Here is a 25372-nt window from a genome sequence, read left to right as displayed (position 1 = left end):
CTCAAGCTGCGCTCTCAAAGGTAGATGATTCACATAGCAAGGCTCTCAAGGAGCTTGCTCTGGAGTACAAGAAGCTGCGGAAGACACAGGCCTCTAAGGAGTCTGTGAGGGAGCTGCGTGTAGATGTTGACAGACTGAAGGTAGATCAGTTGCCTTTAGACTTATTGCTCGATGACCTAGTCCCAGCAGCTCAGCACAACAGGAGCAGAAACAAAGGCCTCTGAAGAGGAGGATAATTCCTAGAGCTGATGATGCTATCATCCAGTTGGCGGACCCACCGGAGACTTCCTCTAGTCAGCCATAGGATGTACCAGTTCCAGAGCCTGTCGAGGTTCAGGCCCAGGTCCCAATAGCAGAGGAGCAGACCACCAGGAACCAGTCTGAGGTTCCCGAGCACACAGAGGTCCCAGGGACCACTCATGACCCTATGCAGATAGACAGGGCTTAGGGAGTCTTCTATATCCCTTTTCTCTATCTTTTTTGTGCTTATTTAAACTAGTTAGGGTTGGGGACAGTGCCAGCTTCCATTTGAGGGGGTAGGCCCTACTATTCATTTGATGGATGACTGTATATATATTGATACATTTTTATGCTTTCTTGATTTTTCATCTTTGGTCCGTATATAATTTGATATTTAGTTACATTTATTGCACTTTTATTTTACTTTAGATCTGTATATAAAGTTATATCACATTGTATATATTCATCCCATCCGTTGTATATTCAAATCCCCTCTTGTATATATTCATTCTATTTTCCGCAAAATGTTTCCTTTTTAGCTTCTTATTTATGTTCGTAGCTTTTTGTTTTGTTTTGGATGTTTTCAATAAGCCTTTGGTTTTCTTAATGCCAGGGTTCTTTCCAAAGGTGGAGTGTTGTGTGAACCGAGTGGCTCTTCCCAATGATGGATGGCGTGACAACCTTCTTAATGGTTTGAGTCCGTTTTCCTTTTTGGTTTTAGTAGTTTGTAGTTAAGGATACCTCAAGCAAAGATTCACTTGGGCTTAGCACATTTTCCTTTGATCTCATGATCAAAAACAAGTTTTTGTATTTAGGATGGTGAAAGTCGTGACCTTGAGACTCTTGTGTTGACCAATAATCATCAAATGGTTTTTCGGGACCATTGTGTGCTCAAACCGTATCTAAGGTCGTTGTGGGCCCCCGAATCTATGTTTTTAGCAATCCCTTATCTTGTGTGGTAAGTAATTGAATTGCGAGTCCAAGTCCCGAGCCATTGGTCTAGAACTTGCCCTGAATGTTTGTTGATGCAAAATCCTAAGTGAATTTTGACTTGATATGTGATTATAGGCTTTCCTTGATCCAAATGATAGTTTGAACAATTCCATAGCCTACCAATGATATGATCCCTAGTCAACCCTTTTAAGCCTTAGACCTTTTTCTTTCAAGAACCATGATACAAGCCTATACCCGTTGTAAAAGATATCCTCTCTTGGCACCCGATCTTTCCTTTAGCACATGGAAAAAGTATATGTTCGGGGGGAGAGATGAGGATTGAAACAAAGTGGTAAAAGGGCACAAAAATGAAGAAAAGAAAAGGCAATGAAAAAGAAAGAAAAGCAAAAAGACAAAAAAGATGTTCAAAGTGAAAAAGAATAAAAAGGGATTCAAGAAAAAAACAAAGAATGAAAGGTGTGGAAAGTTGAGAAATTAGAAAAAGGTTTGAAATGCATATGATAGAGTGACAGTATGTCTCTCTAACCCCTTAGAAAGAAGTGAAATGACTCAAAGAGTCAAGAGAATGTGTGCCAAATGAATCAAAAGAAGTGCTTAAGGGAAGATGGAACATACTTAGACCAAAACATGTCCTACCTTGAACCAAAAGCCTTCACAATATCTCCACAAAAGCCCTATATGATCTTGAGTTGAATGAAGCTTACATTAGTGGATACTCCTATAAGGGGCAAATATATGGTACTTAGAGCCAGACTTGTGACTTTTTCTTGAGAGAGATGAGTGAAATTCCATTAGCCTCGTTTTGCGTGCCAATATTCTAAAGGTGAGGTTTGCTTAGGGAGAGCTGAGGATGTGTGAGTTTGGGTTCGATAATGACCAAAGTAATTGAGAGAGTTCTTTGATGTGTTGAGTCAACTGTTGAAGCTCTTGTGTCGCACTTGATCCATGGTTTTTCAAAGGTTAAATGTTGTTAATGACTCATTTGTATTGAGGGCAATTGTTAGTCCCAATTGATGCTAGTGAGGTTGCTTTAGGACAGCTGAATATTTCTTGGATTTTCCCTTAAGGGGTGGGTCTTATTTTTTTTGCTTGAGGACAAGCAAAATCTTAAGTTTGGGGGAGTTGATAACTAGGGATTTTGACGCATTTTATACTTCTTCTTGCTTACGCTTTGATTATAAATTTATACAAAATAGTCCCAAAAGGCTCATAAGTTGTGCTTGATTGCAAGTTTGATCAATAAAGTGACAAGATATCAAAGATCAGCTCAAAAGGAGTGAAACTTGCACAAGTACCAAAGACAAGACAAACTCAGAAAAATAGGCCTAGTGCAGTCGCACTAGGGAGATTCAGAGAGCTGGTACTTCAGGCATCAAGGAAGTGCGACCGCAGAAGGTTTTATGTGGTCCACACTGAAGGCAATACGGCCGCACTACCATTCTGTGCGGTCCGCAGAGTCAAGGTTCAGAGAGGGTGAAGTGGAGCTTTCAAGCCTGTGCGGTCCATGGTCCAGTTTGTGCGGACCACACTAGAAGCCTCCGCGACCGCTGTCTATTCTGTGCGGTCCGCGGAGCGTGAGTTCAGAGAGCTAAGTTTTCAAGTTCAAGAGCCTAGTGCGGCCTCACACCATTTTGTGTGGTCCGCACTAACCCCGCAGGGGCATTTTTGTCCAGTTTTTCCAGCTTAGTATAAATAGATCCTTTTTCCATTTTTAGGGCATCAGACATTTTAGAATAGCTGCTATGTTCATGGGAACGTATCTTGTAGCCATTTTGGGCATTTTTACTTACTTTTTATCATTGAATCTTTGTATTTAGCTTAGCAATTAATTAATATATGTTCATCTTCATCTATTTCTCTGTTTTTCTCATTAAATATGAGTAGCTAGACCCATTATCTAGGGTTGTGGCTCAACCCTAGTGTGGGTAATTGATGGGTGTTGTAATTTAGGGATAGATTGGCTATGAGTGTTTGCTATTGGGTCAATTTCATGGTTTAATTACTGAATTAGTGGTTGCAAATACTAGTTTGTGCTAAGTTGACTTGGGCTCTTCTTGAGAAAGAGAGCCTAAGTCTCCGAAATTGATCCAACAAGGAATTGGGATAGACTCAAAAGAATTGATAGTCCCAATTAAAGGGTTAAACCTCGAGAGAGTAATACCCGACTTGAACCTTAGTTGTTTGAGCAAATATGCATACCCAATTGGTCTTGAGAAAGTTAATTGGGCAAAATCATTCTTTCTACCGAGAGGTGTGAGAATGGGTAATATCGAGCAACGGTTATAATATATTCCCCAATCATGTCAATCGTGTCTTAGACGCAATTACCCGTTAATTGGCCACCTAGGTAAAAGTCACTACTCAAGTGCCTTTTAGAATATTTGAACAACTTGTAGCATTTTACTCTTAGATTAATCTAGTTGCAATTATAATTTATAGTTTGATAATAGTGGAATTATAAAAGAAAACCCAAAAATGAATAGAAGTGCAATTTGGAACCAATATGCAATCCCAACCTAAATAGATACTCAACTCCCTTTCTAGCTCTCTGTGGAAAACGATCCCGACTCAAAATCGGGTAAAAGCTATTGCGACCCTCTCTCGCTACTTTTTAGTGGTGCGGAGTAGGCTGCGATCACTTACCCCAGGAAACTCCTAATCTCAATCACTGAAGTAGGACGAGGCCAACTCTGAACTACCTTAATCTTCTTGGGATCCACCTTAATACCCTCTCCTGATACAACGTACCCCAAAAATGCCACAGACTCTAGCCAAAACTCACACTTGGAGAACTTAGCATATAACTTCTATTCTCGCAAAGTCTGGAGCACCACTCTCAAATGCTGCTTGTACTCCCCTAGGCTACACGATTAAATCAAGATGTCATCAATGAAGACAATAACAAAGGAATTAATGTAAGGCCTGAACACCCGGTTCATCAAATCCATAAACGTCGCTAGGACAAAAGTTAAGCCGAAGGACATCACTAGAAACTCATAATGACCATATCTAGTATGGAAGACAGTCTCCGGAACATCTGAGTCCCGAATCTTCAACTGATGGTACCCCGATCTCAAGTCGATTTTAGAAAACATCCTAGCACCCTGCAACTGTTAAACAAATCATCAATAAGCGGCAACAAGTATTTGTTCTTGATGGTAACTTTGTTCAACTTGTGGTAATCAATGCACATCCGCATAGTTCCATCTTTCTTCTTCACAAATTACACAGGTGCACCCCAAGGTGATACACTTGGTTTGACAAATCCAAAGCTAATATCTCTTCCAACTATTCCTTCAACTCCTTCAGCTCTTTAGGAGCCATACGATATGGTGGGATAGATATAGTCTGGGTACCTGAAGCCAAATCAATACAGAAATGAATATCGCGATCTAGAGGCATTCCTGGAATTTTAGAAGGAAACACATCGGCGAACTCCCTGACTACTGGCACTGAATCAATCGTTGGTGACTCTGTGGTGGTATCCCCAACATAACCCTTCTCGACCATATGTCGAGCCTTCGGAAAAGAGATAACCTAACTACCTATGCTAAAAGAGGAACCCTTCCACTCTAATCTCGACAACTCTGGCATCGCTAAAGTAGTACTCTTGGCATGACAATCAATAATGGCATGATATTGGGATAACTAGTCCATGCCCAAGATGACCTCAAAATCGGTCATATCAAGTAACAGAAGGTCCACTCTAGTCTCGTAACCACATAAGGTGACCACACAGGACCGATAGATCTGATCCACAACCAAAGAATTGCCCACATGAGTGGACACATAAACAGGAGTACCCAAGGACTCACAGGGGATATCTAGAAAATGAGCAAACAGAGATGATACATATAAATAGGTAGAACCTAGATCAAATAATACCAAAACATCCCTACCGCAAACAGAAATAATACCTGTGATCACGGCATCTGAGGCCACCATATTTGGTATGGCCGGAAAAGCATAGAATCTAGTTGGACCGCCAGCTAGCTGGCCTCCGCCTAACTGAATTGTAGTTAGCTGACCTCCCCCAGCTTGGCCTCCACCTTTAGGATGGCCCCTACTTGCCTGCCCTCCGCCTCTGGCGGTCGGACGGCTGGTGCTGTAATCATGAACTGATGATCCTGTTGTATTGCCTCGCCCCGAAGTTTGGGACAAAATCTCTTAATGTGACCCGGATCCCCACATTCGTAATAACCCCTTGGTGTCATAGATTGTTGCCCCGAAGTCTGACCCTGATGGCCTTAATACCCACTGGGAGGACATTGGATGGCTGTTGAGTGGTAAGAACTGTCTGGCATAACACTAAAATAGGGTCGTGCTGGAGTACCCCCAGGAGATGGTGGTGCTGGATATGTGGGCCTACGAGGCTAACCCCTCCCAAACTGACCTCTGCCCCTTGCTAGGGCACCTCTAAAATCTCTAGAGAATCGGGTTTTCTTGTCATGCAGCATCTGCTCTCTATTTTTCTAAAGCAGTCTCCACCACTAACTGATAATCAATACCCATCTCAACCTCTCAGGCCACGCTAGCCGAATACGGGGGTAAAACCCTACAACAAATCTCCACACTCTGTCTGTGTCTGTAGGAAGTATCATAAGTGCATGGCGAGACAACTCAAAAAATCTTGCTTCATAATTGGTCATAGACATCTGACCATGCTCGAGCCGCTCAAACTAACACCACCACTCTTCCCTCTGAGAGGGTGAAGTATACCTGTCCAATAGAAGCCGTGTTAACTGGTCCCATCTCATGAGAGGAGAACCTGCTGGTCTGCTAAGAAAGTAAGATTGTCACCATCTACGGGCCTTGCCCTCCAGCTGGAAAGTTGTGAAATCAACTCCATGGGACTCCAATATCCTCATATTGTACAGTCTATCCCTGCACCGATCAATGAAGTCCTGGGATCCTCATGCCGCTCTCTCCCGAATATCGGAGGGTGTAACCTAGTCCATTTGTCCTATAGCTTCTCTGGATCACCGTACGCAGCTGGTCTAGGCTCAGCTGCAGCTGTGGAAACTGGCTGGCTCCCGCCCATGGGTAGTGAACCCGGAGTCTGATATACTTCAGCTGTATGCCTAAGAGCCTGAGCAGTAGGGGTCTGTGCTCCCCCTCCTGCCTAATATGTGGCTAGGTTTGCTGGAAATAAACCAGCATGAGTCATAGTGTCCAAGAAATGAAACATACGACCCATGAATTCCTGAAAGCCTGGTGCTATCAATAAATCTATCGGGGCAGGCTCTGCTACAGGCACCTCACCCTGCTCCTCAATAATGGGATCATCTACTGAATTCGCTGGTGGTGCAACTGGGGCAACTCTGGGATGTCTTCATCCCCTACCTTGGGTCGGTGCCCTCCCCCAGCCTCTACCTCTAGCAATGGGGGGGGGGAGCAGCTCCTCCCGGGTCTGGAATGCCCACTGTACGCGTCCTCACCATCTATGAGAGAATAGAAGAAGGAAACATAGTATACCATCAACTGCACGATAGGAGATGAATAAATAGTAGTTTCCTAATACCCTATAGCCTCTCGAAGATAAGTACGGACATCTCCGCACCGATCTACAAGACTCTACTATGCCTGCCCATAACTTGTGAGACCTACTCATACTTCGAGGAATGCGTCCAACTCATAGTTAAACATTTCGAAATGACGTCAAACTTTATGCACAAGTCCCAAATTACGATACGAACCTATTTCAAGGCTCAGAACCTCAAACGGACATCGATAACATCAAAGTCCACTTTAAATCAAACTTAAGAAATTCTAATGTCATGACCCAACCTTAGGAAGCATGGGTGGCATCCGGTACCACACTGGCCCGAGCGAACCACTCTGTGACTCATTCATTCCTTTTGTAACTATCATGCGCCAACATGACCACAACTCATAATGTACAATTCTAAGTGGACAACATTGTATCATTGACCATTTTTCTTAAAACATGAATACATGTGGGCCGTCAAGGCCTCTGACATACTGTACAAAATGAACCTCTGTCTACAAAGCCTCTAAGATTATTTGACATCAAATGGGATAGGGTACCGGCCTACCCATGAGTCTGTAGCAAAATTCTGACACGATGACTCATAGACTCGCGTGCACTCCAAACATGAATGCCAATCTTGTCTACTATTAGGGCTCGTCAAGCTAATTATCTATACCCGCAAACATGAATGCATCATCCCCAACAAAAGGGCATCGGTACGAATAATGTACTGAGTATGTAAGGTAGAATTGGAAACAGTAAGTCAACATTAATTAAAGACATAAGAATCAACCACAATCTCTAAAGGGCCACCTTATCTGCATACTTATCATACTTACATATATAATGCTTCGCTTTGAGACTATTTCTATTATCCATATCATATGATACATGACTGCTCAACGAATTAGTGGTAACTGTCCGACCGGCCGTAGCTCGATGGTAAATGCATAACTGCCCAACCTGTGGTAAATAGTGATGCATAGCTGCCCAATTGGTGGTAACTGCCCGACATGTCGTAGCTCGGTGGTAAATGAATATGCATGACTGCCCAACTGGTGATAAATAATGATATATAATTGTCCAACCGGTGGTAACTGCTCGACCGGACTTAGCCCGTTGTTAAATGCATATCTACCCAAACGGTCGTAGCACAGTGATAAATATATAACTGTCCAACCATCCATAGATCGGCGGTACAAGACACATAAGATACAACATAATGTCATCAGGGACAAAAGAGACCAATAGTTAAGCTCCACGAGCACAAAACAACAACCAAACATATGTAGATGGTATAAGAATACAACATTATATGGTTACATGAAATGATAGATTTATTGCTCTTTTTCATATTGAATCTTTTAAGTACATGGAAATCCCAATTTTTGTACAGATCTGCACTATATTAGAGCTGATATAACTTTTACAGTTATAAAATTATTACTTATCTTCTCAAGAAAAATCCAGCATTATATGGTAAGTCTCACATTAAATGATTTAATCAAACATTGCTCAATCTTTTCCTTTCGAGTATGGGAGCATTTGCAGCACATGAATATAAGAAATGTGCTACAAATGTTAATAATAACCTTCATAGCTACACTCTGTTCCAACCAACATGAATAAGGAAAACCTGACATATACCTTCACTCGAGCCTAGCTTGTACTCCTATTTAGCAATGTATCAAGAATCTTTTGTATCGAGTTCACAACTATGTCATCGTTGGGAAGTTTATGTTTGAGCTAAATCATGTTTCATTTGTGTGTGAAGTATGTTTCTCAAATATCTTCTAGTAATAAGGCCAAATGGTGCAATAACACTAAGCAATTTACTTATATAACAAAGAAACATGCCAAAGATTTCATTCATTGCATGTGATTCACTTTTACATTTGAGTTGTACCCCAAAGGGCCTGCATAACGTACAATTACAATTTGATGTGTCTTACTCGTGGAAGAATACTGATACAAAATAAATTGAAAAGAGTGTACTTAACATATGAACTATCAATCTCTCACCTTAAAAGAGTGGAAATGTCACAGGTATATAGAAACCAAAAGAAACTTGAACTTGTCCGAGATGAATGGTATTACTATGTTATAAACGTTAACATCTTGTCATATACCTCAATAGAGACTTAGGAACATACCTAGACGTGCTTGAATATCACTTTGCCGGAATGAATAACATAGACATCCTTAACTGCTAAGAGTAGAATCACTTATGGAATAACATTACGTATCCGTATCGTTACTTAGATCATGCCAAAAGAAAAAAGGAATAGATTTAATATACCTGATTCGATTCTCTTAACAATCCCTCTAACACCCGTCTTTTGTGCTAAAACACGTGACGACAAATCAATGTAGGGAAAATCCATATGATATTCTTGAGAAAGATTGCACCGTACTACCTTATAATTGCAAAATCTCACGTTTTGAATGGAATGTTGAAGCAACTACGTTGCTAAGATGATAAGCAAATTTTGGTTGAATTCTTCTTAAAGATCCGCTACCTTAATTTGATCAATCTCTCCATGGCTAATTAAGTTCAAAGCTGATGATTAAAACGGCAACGTCTTACACTTGTTGTCCAAGGTTGTAGACTCGTGTATAGCGGTTTGGAATATGGATGTATATTTAATTTTGTGAGGAAGAAGCTTATTCAAGCATGGTTGCACGAACGTAGAGGTTTGAAATAGCTCAAAAGAAAATGAAATCTCATCAAGTGTTAGCTCTGGCTGCCACGTGAAAGATTTAATAACCTTATCCAATAAACTAATTAATTAGTTAATCTTCCACTAAAATCACTAATTACCCAATTATCCACACAATTAAGAATTATCCCAAATTACTTAAAATACTACTTACTTTTAATACATATTATATAATTTACTACCATAGTCATGTGGTACCTTGTATGACGCCAGTCTATAAACACTCGAGTATTATAGCTCGGACCGTATAAAATAAATACATACACTAATATTCATTACAACATCCATGTATATATATATATATATATATATATTATCAACTTCTAATCTTCCTAATCTCATATAAAGATTACAAATTTTTGTTCACTTAATTCTTAAAATGGTAAAAAAGATAACCTTCTTTTCTTGTGAGAAAATAATTTTTATCTTTACAAAAAAGAAATTCTTTTTATACTATAAATTCGCAAAACGGTAAAAGGATAACTTTTCTTATGATAAAATACTATCTACTTTTACCGAAAATGGTTTACTTCAAAGAAAATATATATCAAGCCAATATACTGTAGTTCCGAAATTCTTTAAATTTAGAGGGTCTTACATCCATATCTTTATATATAACCTTAATCCATTCCAACTCATATGTTATTACTTCGATGAATCCTAACATAAAAGTACGGGATGCAACATCCTTCCCCCCTTTAAAACATTCGTCCTCGAATGTTAACTCTTAAAGATTTGAAATTTTTTCACTAGGGTCTCCTTTGTAAATTAAATTTAAAACCCAAACTATATCTGAAGTCTCGACTATTCACGTCCTTTCATACTTGAGTATGTCATATATTCTTCACCTTTACCTTAATTACCTTTCAATCTCGCATCATATCTTCTATTTCTTTCATAAGCTCCGTCAACATAGGTGGAATTTGTGCCTTATAGCTCTATTGTAATACCTGCACCCCTAGCGCATACAAAACCTGGGAAAAACTTCATATTGACTTTTTACTGCTGAGCTCTATGGCACGATGTGGAAAAAAAGAACGGTAATATTTCCTAAATTTCCTATAGCCTCTCAATTATAAACATGGTGCGCATCACACCCATAAATGAGACTCTACTAGGTACGGCTTTGTAGATTCCCTAGGACACGACCCGTTTCGATACCATTTTATACGCCTCAACCTTAGGAGGAGTGGGTGGCATCCGGTACCGCACTGGCCCGAGCGAACCACTCTGTAACACATTCATTCCTTTTGTAACTATCATGGGCCAACATGGCCACAACTCGTAATGTACAGTAAGTGGACAACATTGTGTTACTGAACCATTTTTCTTAAAACATGAATACATATGGGCTGTCAAAGCCTCTGACATACTATACAAAATAAACTCCTGTCTACAAAGCATCTAAGATTATTCGACATCAAATGGGACAGGGTACCGGCCTACCCATGAGTCTGTAGCAAAATTCTGACACGATGACTCATAGACTTGCTTGCACTCCGAATGAGGTGGAGTCTTACCGATCCTTTGCTGAATGTCAATCTCGTCTACTATCAGGGGTCGTCAAGCTGATTATCTATACCCGCAGGCATGAATGCAGCATCCCCAACAAAAGGGCATCGATACGAATAATGTACTGAGTATGTAAGGCAGAATTAAAACATAATAGTAAGTCAACATTAATTAAAGACATATAAGAATCAACCAAAATCTCTAAAGTGCCACCTTATCTGCATACTTATCATAATTACATATATAATGCTTCGCTTTGAGACTATTTCTATTATCCATATCATATAATGCATGACTGTCCAACTGATCAGTGGTAACTACCCGACCTGCCGTAGCTCAGTGATAAATGCATAACTGCCCAATCAGTGGTAAATAGTGATGTATAACTGCCCAACCGGTGGTAACTGCCCGACCGGCCTTCGCCCGGTGGTAAATGCATGTCTGCGCAACCGGCCGTAGCACGATGGTAAATATGTAACTGCCCAACCGTCCGTAGCTCGGTCGTACAAGACACATAAGATACAACATAATGGCATCAGGGACAAAAGAGACCAATAGTTAAGCTCCACGAGAACAAAACAACAACCAAACATACGTAGATGGTATAAGAATCCAATATTATGTGGTTACATGAATTGATAGATTTATTACTCTTTATCATATTGAATCTTTTTAGTACATGGAAATCCCAATTTTTGTACAGATCTGCACTATCTTTGAGCTGGTATAAATTTTGCAGTTAGAAAATTATTACTTATCTTCTCAAGAAAAATCCAGCATTATATGATAAGTCTCACATTAAATGCTTTAATCAATCATTGCTCTATCTTTTCCTTTTGATATGGGAGTATTTGCAGCACATGAATATAAGAAATGTGCTACAAATATTAATAAAAACCTTCATAGCTACACTCTGTTCCAACAAATATGAATAAGGAAAACCTGACATATACCTTCACTCGAGCCTAGCTTGTACTCCTATTTAACAGTGTATCAAGAATCTTTTGTATCGAGTTCACAACTATATCATTGTTGGGAAGTTTATGTTTGAGCTAAGTCTTGTTTCATTTGTGTGCTAAGTATGTTTCTCAAATATAAGGCCAAATGGTGCAATAACACTAAGCAATTTACTTATATAACAAAGAAACACGCCAAAGATTTCATTCATTGCATTGCATGTAATTCACTTTTACATTTGAATTGTACCCCAAAGGGCCTGCATAACCTACAATTACAATTTGATCTGTCTTACTCGTAGAAGAATACTGATACAAGATAAATTGAAAAGAGCGTACTTAACATATGAACTATCAATCTCTCGCTTTAAAAGAGTGGAAATGTCACCGGTATATAGAAACATGTGGAAATCTGAACGTGTCCGTGATGAATGGTATTACTATGTTATAAACGTTAACATCTTGTCATATACCTCAATAGAGACTTAGGAACATACTTAGACATGCTTGAATATCACTTTGTCGGAATGAATAACATAGACATCCTTAACTGCTAAGAGTAGAACCACTTATGGAATAGCATTACGTATACGTATCGTTACTTGGATCATGCCAAAAGAAAGAAGGAATAGACTTAACATATCTGACCCGATTCTCTTAACAATCCTTCTAACACCCGTCTTTTGTGATAAAACATGTGAAGGCAAATCGATGTAGGGAAAAATTCGTATAATATTCTTGAGAAAGATTGTACCGTACGCCCTTATAATTGCAAAATCGGACGTTTTGAATGGAATGTTGAAGCAACTACGTTGCTAAGATGATAATCAAATTTTGGTTGAATTCTTATTAAAGATCCGCTACCTTAATTTGATCAATCTCTCCATGGCTAATTAAGTTGAAAGCTGATGATTAAAACGGCAACGTCTTACACTTGTTTTCCAAGGTTGTAGACTTGTGTATAGCGATTTGGAATATTTGGAATGTGGATGTATATTTAATTTTGTGAGGAAGAAGCTTATTCAAACATGGTTGCACGACACGTAGAGGTTTGGAATAGCTCAAAGAAAATGAAATCTCATGAAGTGTTAGCTATGGCTGCCACGATGAAAAATTTAATACTCTTCTCCTATAAACTAATTAATTAGTTAATCTTCCACTAAAATCACTAATTATTTAAATATTCATATAATTAAGAATTATCCCAAATTACTTAAAATACTACTCACTTTTAATACACATTATATAATGTACTATCATAGTCATGTGGTACCTTGTATGACGCTAGTCTATAAACACCCGGGTATTATAGCTCGGACCGTATAAAATAAATACATACACTAATATTTTATTAAAATATCCATGTAAATATATAAATATTTTATCAAATTCTAATCTTCCTAATATCATATAAGCAAATTTTCGTTCACTTAATTCTTAAAATGGTAAAAAGATAACCTTCTTTTCTTGTGAGAAAATAATTTTTATCTTTACAATAAAGAATTTTTTTTGTACTATAAATTCTCAAAACGGAAAAAGGATAACTTTTCTTATGATAAAATACTATATACTTTTACCGAAAATGTTTAACTTCAAAGGAAATATATATCAAGTCAATATATAGTAGTTCCAAAATTCTTTAAACTTACAGGGTCTTACATCCATATCTTCATGTATATCTTAATCCCTTCCAACTCATATGTTATTACTTCGATGAATCCTAACGTTAAAGTACAAGATGTAATATCTAAAACCTTCAAAATGCTAACTTTCTATATTAAGCGACCAAATGCCTCCAGATCACCCGATACTCAACCCGAACATACGCCCAATTCCGAAATCATCATACAAACCTATTGGAACCTTCAAATCCCGATTCCAAGATTGTTTACTCAAAAGTCAAACCCTGATCAACTTTTCCACATTAAAGCTTCCGAATTTAGAGTTTTCTTTCATAAAATATAAAGTGAAGCTACTCGCAGCCTGAAACCATCGAACGATGCATTGAGCTCAAAACGACCGATCGGATCAATACACTTTTGTTCGCCTGGTCATGGCCGACCTAGAGTTCCCTCGGGAAGAGATTACAAGTGAGCCCGTGCTGACACCGACTGATGTCACCCGGACCCCTAGAATAATGTTTGAGTGTCATATGTGTTATTAATTGTTGAGTATGTAGTTTATTTTTTTCTCTCGTCGAGTCTGTTTGCCCTATATCCATTTCGAATATGTTGTTATGTTGCTTTGAGTCTGTATGTTTTCCTTTAAAGGTCAGTTGTCAATGTTTTCGAGTCCTTGTAATAAACAACCTAAAAGAGTTTGTTAATAATGAATTATTGAAAACTCCAAAAATTTCTTTGCTTTTATTTCATTTTCCTGAACTATGTAATGGACTGATTCATGCGGCGTCATGATACGTAGGCAATACCAATCGAATGCGATCATAGCCATAATTAATCTGAGTGATAATAAAAAAAAAGAGAAAAATTGAGAGAAAATAAATAAAAAGAAGAGTAAGAGTGAAAAAAAACAAAAGAGAAAAACTAGGAGTGACAAAACAAAAGGAAAAAAGAGAGCAAGAAATGGAAGAAAAGAGTACAAACATTTAAAAGACCGGGATGAAACACGCAACCGTTGCAAACATATTGTAGAAGCGTTTAACTGTTTAGGTGCATTGCATCCCAATGTATGATTTCCTATCTATTAAAGGTTTCAAAACTAACAAGGTTGTTGTGTGTGCCTTTAGCCATGTTTTATTCAGGTGGTCGGTTCTTGTTGGTAATTTGGCTTCTCATCCATAGTTCACAAGATCTAAAGGCAAAGTCCCTTTGGCTTCCGAAATTCATCTACCAATTATTGATCCTGAGGATAGCCCAACATCGATTAATCCACAACCTGGATCAGCAACTGTTGAAGAAAACATGATGTTATATCTCCGCATGATGGAAAGGTGAGACGCCTGGTCTAATGGTACGAAACCACCAAGTACAGTTCCTGGATTCCCTAATTTGATCCCAAGGTCGGGTAGATCTACCAATGTACCAGTGACAAAGCCTTTCATCCCATGCTGGTACCCTTCAATGCCGTCTAACAGTCCTGGCATGACGCCAATTTCCAGGGCACTTCTAGCATTGTTCTCTGTTGTACCGGTCTTCACCGCGGAACAACCAACTGTGACCAAGCCATGCTTTGAACCCCCAAAATTCACCTTCCAAGGTCCGCAATTTCAGTAGGATATGACCTACAACACTCCAGACTTGTACACCCAACATCCAACTTATGAGCTTCCAGCCGAACCAGAAAACACAGTTAAAAACCCCAACGAGGAAGAAATGGCTCGGAAAATGAAAAGCTTGGAGCAGAGTTTGAAGAACTTGCAGTGCTTGAGTGGACAAAAGAGTGTCTCCTATTCCGACTTGTGCATGTCTCCAAATGTTCATTTGTCAGTTGGTATCAAAATGCCGAAATTTAAAAAGTACGATGGGCACAGAGACCCTATCGCCAATTTGAAAAAGTATTGCAATTAGCTAAGAGGGGCTGGTGGAAAACAGGAACTTCTGACGGCATACTTTGGAGAGAGAGTCTAGTGGGAATCGCTTCTGAGTGGTACATGGACTAGGAAATTGTTCACTGGCACGTGTTGGATGATCTTGCTAGATATTTCATCTGCCAATTCAATAAAATTTGGATATCGCTCCAGACATAAGTTCTCTATCTAATTTAAAGAAGAAATCCACCGAAACTTCTTGCAAGTATGTTGTTCAATGGCGCGCGCAGGATGCTCCTGTGAAGCCACTGATGGATAAGACAGAAATAGTCACGATTTTCTTGCAACCCCAAGAGGATGATTATTTCCAGAATATGATGTCCACCATGGTAAACCATTTGCTAAAGCCATAAAAATTGAGGAAATGGTTGGGAACGGTGAAAATAGGACAGATATTGAGTCAAGCTGCCCTTAAAGCTACATCACAAGCCATCCAGAACGGCTCGGGGGGTCTAGCAAATCGTAAAAAGAGAGAAGAGAGAGACATGATGGATTCTAGCTCAAGGGGGTCTCGCCAATCATTTAACCATTCTTATATGCCACCACGAACCCACAACATTACTACCCACACCATGATGCTGCGTACGCCCTTGCACCGCCTCCATATGTGGTGATGAATGCAAAACACTATATACGGCCCCAACAAACCTACAATCAAAACGGAGGTCCACCTCCTAGAAATCATCGTCCTTACCAAGCTCCATATAATCCTTTCCCACCAAACAATATACCCCAATATAATCCACGCCCCCGAGAGCCTCCCAGAAGAAACAATTTCACCCTCATTGGTGAATCTTAATCAAGTTTACTCTAGAAGTTAATCCAATTGTGTTTGTTGCAACCTCTGTCTCCAAATCGGCCAAACCTCAAGTCTCCAACATACAGGGCCGATTCTAGATGCACATACCATTCAAGAGTGGTAGGAGATGATACAGAAGACTGCTGGACCCTTAAGAGAGCAGTCGAAGACTTGATTGAAGCGAAAAGAATTGTGCTGAGGGACGAGGAGATCTCCAATATGACCAATAATCTATTGCCTACTCAAATTAACGGGCCACTTATCAGTTTGATATGTTGTGATGAAGAATTTGACCCAGCAATGAAGGCCATTATTGCCATCGTTAGTTCAGAGGCAAGACCTAAAGTAGCAGCAAAATCGACCAAAACCGAAAAGAAAGTAGCTCAAGTTCCTCAGGCCGTTGAAACAAAAGTTGCGCCGACACCTGCCAAGAATTTCGTTCTTTATGTTCCAAAAATGCCAAGAAAATAACATCTTTTACTCAACACTCCAAAGAAGTTTGATGGATGGAAAGTTACGTTGAATGTGCCAAGGTTGTATGTACCAAAGGGAACGCATGTGGTGAAGGGGCCGGTAATTTCACCAAGGCTGATAGAGCCTGTGGTTTGTACCGCACCACAAAGTCCTATGAAGTATCCTACTACGGTCCCTTGGAGTTATAGCAAGACAATTGTCACATACAAAGGGAAAGAAGTTATGGGAGAAGTAAATGAGATGACTCGGTCTGGGAGGTACTATATGCCGAATGAGCTAAGAAAATCCATACAGAACAGGGACGAATAGATGGCACCCAAGAAACCTGAGAGTAATGAACAAGCGGAGGAGTTCTTTATGCAGATGAAAATTTCAGAGTACTCAATAGTCGATCAACTCCGGTAGACTCCCTCCCAGATATAAGACCTATCTCTATTGTTGAATTCAGACAAACACCAAAAAGTGCTCCTCATAACTTTGAATGAAGCATATGTCCCAGTTGAAACAACTATCTAACAATTGGAAAGGATGGTCGAAAGAGTTTTTTGAGGAAAATAAGATCTCATTCAGCCGTGATGATTTGCCTGCAGAGGGAGCTACCCACAACAAAGCTCTCCACCTGACTGTTAAATGCGAGGGCTACCATATGAAGAAGGGATGCTGGATGGCGGGTCTAGAGTACATATTGTCCTATCGCAATGCTCCAGAGGATGGAAATGGGTACAGAAAGAATTCAGGCCAACAATGTATGTGTACGAGCTTTTGATGGGGTCAGGAGGGACACAATCAGAGAAATTGATCTAATCCAAATTATTGGCGTTGTGGACTTTGAGGTGACGTTCCAAGTCTTGGAAATGGAAACATCATACAATTTCTTTCTAGGCGGACCATGGATTCATGCTGCCGGAGCTATTACTTTCATTCTCCACCAGATGGTCAAGTTTGAGTATGACAATCAAGAAATCGTTGTCCATGGAGAAGATGAGCAATCTATTTATCGGGACCCCTCGGTCCCGTGTCTTGAAGCCAGGGAAGGCAGTGAGCACATTATGTATCAAGCTTTTGAAATTATGGTAAGTGACCAGTTTGAAGAGGGGGACCCACTACCTCAACCTTGTTTGTCTAATGCCTCAATTATTGTTTCCACCCAAATGATCAGAAATAGGTACAAGTCTGAAAAGGGGCTCGGAACATCTCTACATGGCATTACTAAGCCCATTTACCTAGTCATAAATGTGAATTCTTTTATGTTAGGTTTCCAAGATATAGAGGCTATCAGAACACGAACTGACAACCTCAAAGAAAACAGGTGGGTCCTGTCACATCCAATTCCATATCTCGACCAATCATTTTCCAAACAAAGTATGTGGAGGAAGAAGAAGAAGAGGCCTTCACGGCTGAAGAAATTGATGATATAGCTTTGAAACAAATGCTATATGAACCCCACATGGTCCAGCTAGGGGAAGGCACGAGCTGTGCCGGGGTGAAATATGTGGGATCAGATTTCAAGCTCCAGGCTACCCCGTTCCCCGTCAGGCAGAATCCCGGTATTTCAGTCTTGCTATCGTTTCTGGATTATGGGTTATTTCAAGGTGTAACTCGAATGTTTTTACTTTACTGCCTTTAAATTCTGATGCAAACCATTCTATCTTTCATTCAATGAAATGAAATCAATATTTCATCATTCGTAAATGTCTTTTTATTCTCTTTCTTTTTCTAATTTTGCTATTTTTCATCATTTTTATTTTAGTTCTAATAGTGCGCACTTTAATAACATGACATGCTTGCGGACTTTACGCTCAGATCCTAAAACGCTGTCTAATATTGAAATAATGAATCAAGAGTCAGAATATGATAAAAAATGAGGCTTTTAGCGAAAAAATTGAGAATTGGAATGATTTGAGAATAAGACAATGCCAAACGTAAATGAAACTGAGCCAGTTAATTTGGGCAATTCAGAAGAGATCCAAGAAACCATGATAAGCATTCACGCTAATGAGAGAACCAGAGATACTTTGATCTAACTTTTGTTTGAATTAAAAAACGTGTTTGCATGGTCTTATGATGATATGCTAGGGCTGAGTCTTTATTTGATGGTACATAGATTGCCTACCTATCCCGGTTATCTGCCTATCTAATAGAAGCAAAGAAAGTTCAAAACTAACATCAATGATAAGGTCTAGGAAGAAGTCACCAATCAATTGAAAGCTGGTGTTATCCGAGTGGTTCGATACACCACATGACTGGCTAATATGGTACTGGTGCCAAAGAAAGACGGAAAAACCCGAATTTGTGTTAATTATCAGGATTTGAATAAGGTGAGTCCCAAAGACAACTTTTCATTGCAAAATATCCACATTCTTGTTGACAATTGTGCTAAACACGAGATATAGTCTTTCATAGATTTTTATGCTGGGTATCACCAGGCTCTAATGGATGAAGAAGATGCATAAAAGACTGCTTTTACGACACATTGGTCTGAAAATTTTTGGAGCAACCTATATGAGAGTTATGACTACCATCTTCCATGGCATGATGCATCAAGAGATTGAGGTATATGTGGATGACATGATCATTAAATTTAGATCACAAGAATACCATGTGTGAGATCTGAGGAAGTTCTTTGAGCGTCTGTGCAAGTATGACTTGAAATTAAATCCAACTAAATGTCCATTCGGAGTTTTATCTAGGAAAAACTTGGGGTTTATAGTCAGTCAGAGGGGTATCAAATTGGATCCAACATAGATAAGTCTATTCCGGATTTTCCATATCCGATGAGCAAGAAAAGGTCATGAGTCTTCTAGGGAGATTGAATTACATCAGCAGATTCATCGCTCAGCTTACCACCACTTGTGAGGCCATATTGAAGCTATTGAAGAAAGATGCAGAAATCAAATAGACAAATGAGTGTCAAGAGGCTTTTGATAAAATCAAAGAATATCTGTCAAATTCATCGGTGTTGGTCCCGCCCGAACCGAGATGACCTTTGTTCTTATATCTGACAGTCGTGAAAAATTCTTTCGGTTGTGTCCGGGGGCAATATGATGTATCGTGGAAAAGAGAACAAGCCATATATTATATAAGCAAGAAGTTCAACGATTATGAAGTCAATTACACTTTGTTGGAAAGAACTTGTTGCGCCCTAACTTGGGTCGCCTAAAAGCATATTTGTCTATGTCACTCAGATGGAAATAAAAGGTCAAGCCTTGGAAGATTATTTAGCTGAGAACCCGGTTGACGATGAATACCAACCCTTAAGAACTTATTTTCCGGATGAGGGAGTAAACTCAGTTGAAATAATTCTAGAGAACATCAATTCCTGGAAAATGTTCTTTTATGGGGCTATAAAGATAAATGGTGTAGGGATTGGGCCAATTCTGATCACGCCCACAGGTCAACACTATCTGGCCACAACCCGGCTTTGGTTCTTTTGCACAAACAACAATGCTGAGTATAAAGCTTGCATTATGATCATGAATATGGCGGTTGATCTGGATGTACAAGAGTTATTAATCATGGGGGATTTTGACATAATCATTCGGCAAACCCAAGACGAGTGGAAAAGTTGCGACATCAAGCTTATCCCTTACCGGCAACATGTGGAAGATCTCTGTAAACAATTTAAGTCCGTCGAGTTCAAGCATATTCCTCGTTTCGACAATGAGCCAGCTGCTGCACTAGCTATTGTAGCCTCAATCCTGTCGTACCCGGGTAATGTTCATATTGACCCGCTGTAAATTCAGGTGCGAGAAAGGCATGGTTATTGTAACACGGTTGAAATGGAGCCAGATGGTGAGCCATGGTATTATGATATCAAAAGGTTCTTGAAAATGAAAGAATATCCCGAGCAGGTCAGTGGAGATCAAAAGAGAACTATTAGACGACTTGCAAGCAGTTTCTTTTTGAGTAGGGAGATCCTGTACAAAAGAACTCCAGATCTAAATCTGTTGAGGTGCGTAGATTCTCGAGAAGCTAAAACGATTGTGAATGAAGTGCATTCAGAAATATGTGGGCCTCACATGAACGGGCATGTCAATGTAAAGAAAATCTTCCGGGCAGCTTATTATTCGATGACCCTGGAAAAAGATTATTTCACTTTTGCCCGGAAATGCCATCAGTGTCAGATACAGAGTGACCTGATTCATGTACCACCTTCAGAGTTACATCATATATAATCACCATGGCCATTTGTTGCCTCATACATGGATGTTATTGGGCCAATCGAGCTGAAATCTTCAAATGGGAACAAGTTTATCTTGGTTGCCATTGATTATTTCATAAAGTGGGTTGAAGTAGTCACTTTCAAAGCCGTCACTAAGAAAGTAGTGATGGACTTTGCGCATTCCAACATTATTTGTCATTTTGGTATTCCTAAAATTATCATTATGGACAATGATAAAAAACTAAATAGCCACTTGATAAGGGAGGTATGCAAACAATTTAAAATTACGCATCGTAATTCTACCCCTTATGGGCCCAAAGCTAACAATGACATTGAAGTTGCAAACAAGAACATTAAAAAGATTCTCAGGAAAATGGTTCAGGGTTCCAAACCGTGGAAATTTGCCTTTCGCACTATTGGGATATTGCGCTACCGTGCACACATCAGTTGGGGCCAGCCTTACTTATGTGTTTATGGAACTAAACCCGTAATACCCGCCGAAGTCGAGATTCCCTCTCTTTGAATCATTGTTGAAGCCGAGATCGAGGATGATGAATGGATCAAAACCCATTTGGAACAATTGATTATGAGTGATGAAAATATAATAGCCACAGTTTCCAAAGGGTAGTTGTACCAACAAAGAATGCTCGTGCCTATAATAAGAAAGTGCGACCTAGAAAATTTGAAGTGGGAAAACTCGTTCTGAGACGTATTCTCCCAAATTATGAAGAAGAGAAAGGAAAATTTAATCCAAATTAGAAAGATCCATATATTGTAACAAGAGTATTGCCAAAGGGAGCACTGTATTTGGGAGACATCAAAGGAAACGTCCTCAAGACAGTTTTCAATGCAGACGCAGTCAATAGGTATAATGTTTGACCCTTTACACAACTTTAACATTATTCGATTGGAATGACGAATGCTTTGTTTCTCTCCTACCCAAACACTATCAATCCTTTGCAAACCATTTGAGCCGATCCCTTTCTTTGATTACCCTCATTGGAACATGGAAGTTATTATTAAAAAAAAGAAAAGAGAAAAGAGAAAAGAGAAGAAAATGAAAAAGAAAAAATAAAATCAAGAACAAAGTTCATGTCATTTAACTATGTTAGACCTGATTCCGAAAGGATACTTAGGGATCCTTACTCCGATTTTTGGTCACACCAAAAAAAAATTCCACATTCCCCTAAAAGTTGAAATTGGGGAAGCAATTATGACCTTTCGGCGATGATTTTGCCCCAAAGGTTCCAAGTTGTAAGGCACTCCAAACCCTTTTCAAGTCTTTCTTATTAATTGACGAGAATGTTTGGGAATTATAGGATACAATTACTTGGATCTGATGCAACTAAATGAGAGAAATAAAATGAGAGAGTCTATTCTTTTGGTCATCTCGAATTTTGTTCCTCGAGGTAAAAACCTGCTTGGACACCAAAATAAATAAACAAACAAATTTTTTCTGTCCCAATTTTCACTAGAAAAATTTCGTGAGTTATTTGTAACAAAAACTTTATACTACATTATTGAAAGCAATAAAAGATTGGGACTGGTGTACCTTGGAAAAGCGTGATACGTTGGTATTGATGTACCATGATTGTCTAAATGGTGTCTCAACTAAGGATTAATGTACCTTATGTTGGAAAAATACGGTTTGGGAATGGTGTACCCTATATTAACAATGATATCAAAGAGTAGTGCACCCTTCATTTAGGATTAAATCAACTTGGGAGTGGCATACTCTATGTTTGAAAACACAGCTAGGAATTGGTGAACCCTATATTGGAAAGGGTATCAGTTAATGGTGTACCCTTCATTTAAGATCAATTGGTAATGATATCAGGGAGTGGTGTACAATACATTTAAGCTCAATTAACTAGGGAGTGATGTACCCTATGTTGGAAACACGACTAGGGGTTGGTGTAACCTATATTGGTAAGGCGCGAGAGTGGTGTATTGGGAAAGATATCAGGGAGAAGTGTACCCTGCATTTCAGATCGACTCAACTAGGGAGTGGTGTACCCTATGTTGGAAAACACAGCTAAGGATTGGTGTACCATGTATTGGTAATGAGACTAGGGAGTGGTGTATCATATGTCTAAAATATCATGAACTAGGGAGTGGTGTACCCTACTTTGGAAGATACATCTGGGGATTGGTGTACCCTATACTGGTGACGAGACTAGGGAGTGGTGTACCCGATGTCTAGGAAAGATATCAGGGAGTGATGTACCCTGCATTTTAGCTCGATTCAACAAGGTAGTGGTGTACCCTATGTTTGAAAACACAACTAAGGATTGGTGTACCCTGTACTGGTGAGAAGACTAGAGAGTGGTGTACCCTATGTCTAAAATACCATTAACTAGGGAGTGGTGTACCCTACGTTGGAAAAAACATATAGGGATTGGTGTACCCTATACTAGTGAGGAGACTAGGGAGTGGTGTCCTATGTCTAAAATACCATTAACTAAGGAGTGGTGTACCTTACGTTGGAAAACACAGCTAGGGATTGGTGTACCCTATACTGATAAGGAGATTAGGGAGTGGCGTACCCTATGTTGGAAAATATAGCTAGAGATTGGTGTACCCTAATACTGGTATGGAGACTAGGGAGCGGTATGCCCTATGTCCAGGAAAAATATCAGGGAGTGGTGTACCCTACATTTCAGCTCTATCAATAATGATATCAGGGAGCGGTGTACCCTACATAAGATCAATCAACTAGGGAGTGGTGTGCCCTATGTTAGAAAACTACAGACAAGGTGGTGTACCCTATACTAGTAAAGAGAGTAGGGAGTGGTGTACCATATATCTAAAGCATCATCAACTAGAGAGTGGTGTACCCTACGTTAGAAAACGCAACTAGGGATTGGTGACCCTTTACTTCCATGAATTTTGAATTTAGAGAAAGAGTAAAATGCAGGAAAGAATTTTGAGATGACTTCCCTTTTTTATAGTTTTGCAGAGCTGTGTTTAGTCTCTGCGTGGTTTCCTTTTTGGTTGCACCTGCTTCTTGCGAGGTTGCTTTTGGATTTCACCTGTTTCCTATTTTTCATCAAAGAACAATTGTTAGTTTGAAATGGTGGATGGTTTTGTGGCCTTGCGTGTTTCAGTTACTTGATCTCGGCCCGTCTTCTTTTGATGATAATTTCAACTATGATTGGTTGTTTCCTAAATACCGATTGCATTTCTAGCCTCGGAGAACCTTGGCTTTCCAAACTTTAATCATGGTGGCTCGTCACCTACCGGGACTTCGACATTTAACTTTTGACTACTTTCCTCAGAGTTCCATTTTCAAAGCATTGGGGAACCTTTGAATTTTAAAACTTTGCAAAACGGTTAATCGAGTGGGACTTAACCTTTCCAAATTCATTTTTCCCTTGTAGGATTTCCTCCTTCCTAGAGTGTCCGATTTCTAAACATCAGCCACCATGCCAAGTCAGGGTTGAATTGATGCCCTTGTCGAGGCTGGGTGCCTCTTGATTATATCAGCTTGTGTCAGACGAGAGCCCTATAACCAGTCTTGCCATCTCTTCTTTGTCTTTTTTGTAACAAGAGTTAGACGGAAAGAGATTCAAAGAAAAACAAGCAATGGAATGGAAAATGAGTTTAAACAAGAGGTATCCCTTTCGGGGAATAGAAAGACAGACTTATCTAGGAGTGCAATGCAGACTTTAATGAAAATGACATGCCTTTTGGACTAGATACCTGATCTGTGTAAACAGTCTAACTCTCAGAACTCATCACATTTTTTACCTCGAAACCGAGAAACCATGTCCAAACTACGTTGATGCCAATGGTTGTGAGGATCCTCTTTATGATTAGTATCACCCTTTGCGGGTTTTTACCAGCTAACCTCTCTCATTTTTCTTCTCCCCATCACTCTATAATGCCCTTTTCAGGTTTTCACTAACAAGACTCTCTCATTTTAATTTTCTCTACTCACCATCACCTTACGGTTCCCGTGATAGTTTTAATCAATAATAAAGAAAATAAAAGAAAAGAAGTAAATATTGTCGCGCCCCCTTTTTTCTCGTGGAATCAGGCTTATGACATTTGGAGGGACATCTCATTCCCTTTGGGAATTGGGTTTGATTTGAAGAGTCGCCACCTAATAATTAGGGTGCATTAGGACACCAAGAGGGTTTGATTTGAGTAACCAAAGATTGGGTAAGGACTTGAAATTATTCCAAGGGGAAGGTGTTAGGCACCCCTCAGAATCCACTAATGTGGTTCCCGGCAAGACAATTATTGTGAGTTTAGGGTACAATTAACATATAGACAAATAAAGCTCAAATAGGAGGGGATTTCACATATAAAGGTTTGAAAATAGACAATGTTTAAAAGAGCAATTTGAGGAAGCAGATTCTAGAATGAAAATGTTAAAAAAATAAGAATAAAGGAAAGGGGGGTCCTAGGTTCACTAAAAATATGGATCACCCCACACAACGTCCGATAATCACTCCTATATTAGGGGCTACACGTGACGTTATCGCGTGGTCATCATATCCATATCTACCCTT

At 39.4% G+C, this 25372-nt stretch overlaps 1 protein-coding gene across 1 annotated transcript; it reads left to right on the top strand.

Moving 5' to 3' along the window:
* Positions 1 to 20472: 20472 nt before the first annotated feature.
* On the top strand, positions 20473 to 20868 carry LOC104214594 (uncharacterized). Its single transcript, XM_009764287.1, has one exon. It carries the CDS (start codon positions 20473 to 20475, stop codon positions 20866 to 20868), a length of 396 nt encoding a protein of 131 aa, XP_009762589.1.
* Positions 20869 to 25372: the final 4504 nt, after the last annotated feature.

The sequence above is a fragment of the Nicotiana sylvestris genome, chromosome 10 (assembly GCF_000393655.2).
Source record: "Nicotiana sylvestris chromosome 10, ASM39365v2, whole genome shotgun sequence".
NCBI classification, from domain to species: Eukaryota; Viridiplantae; Streptophyta; class Magnoliopsida; order Solanales; family Solanaceae; genus Nicotiana; species Nicotiana sylvestris.
Note: the sequence above shows the minus strand (reverse complement) of the source record. Positions and strands in the feature narration are given on the sequence as shown.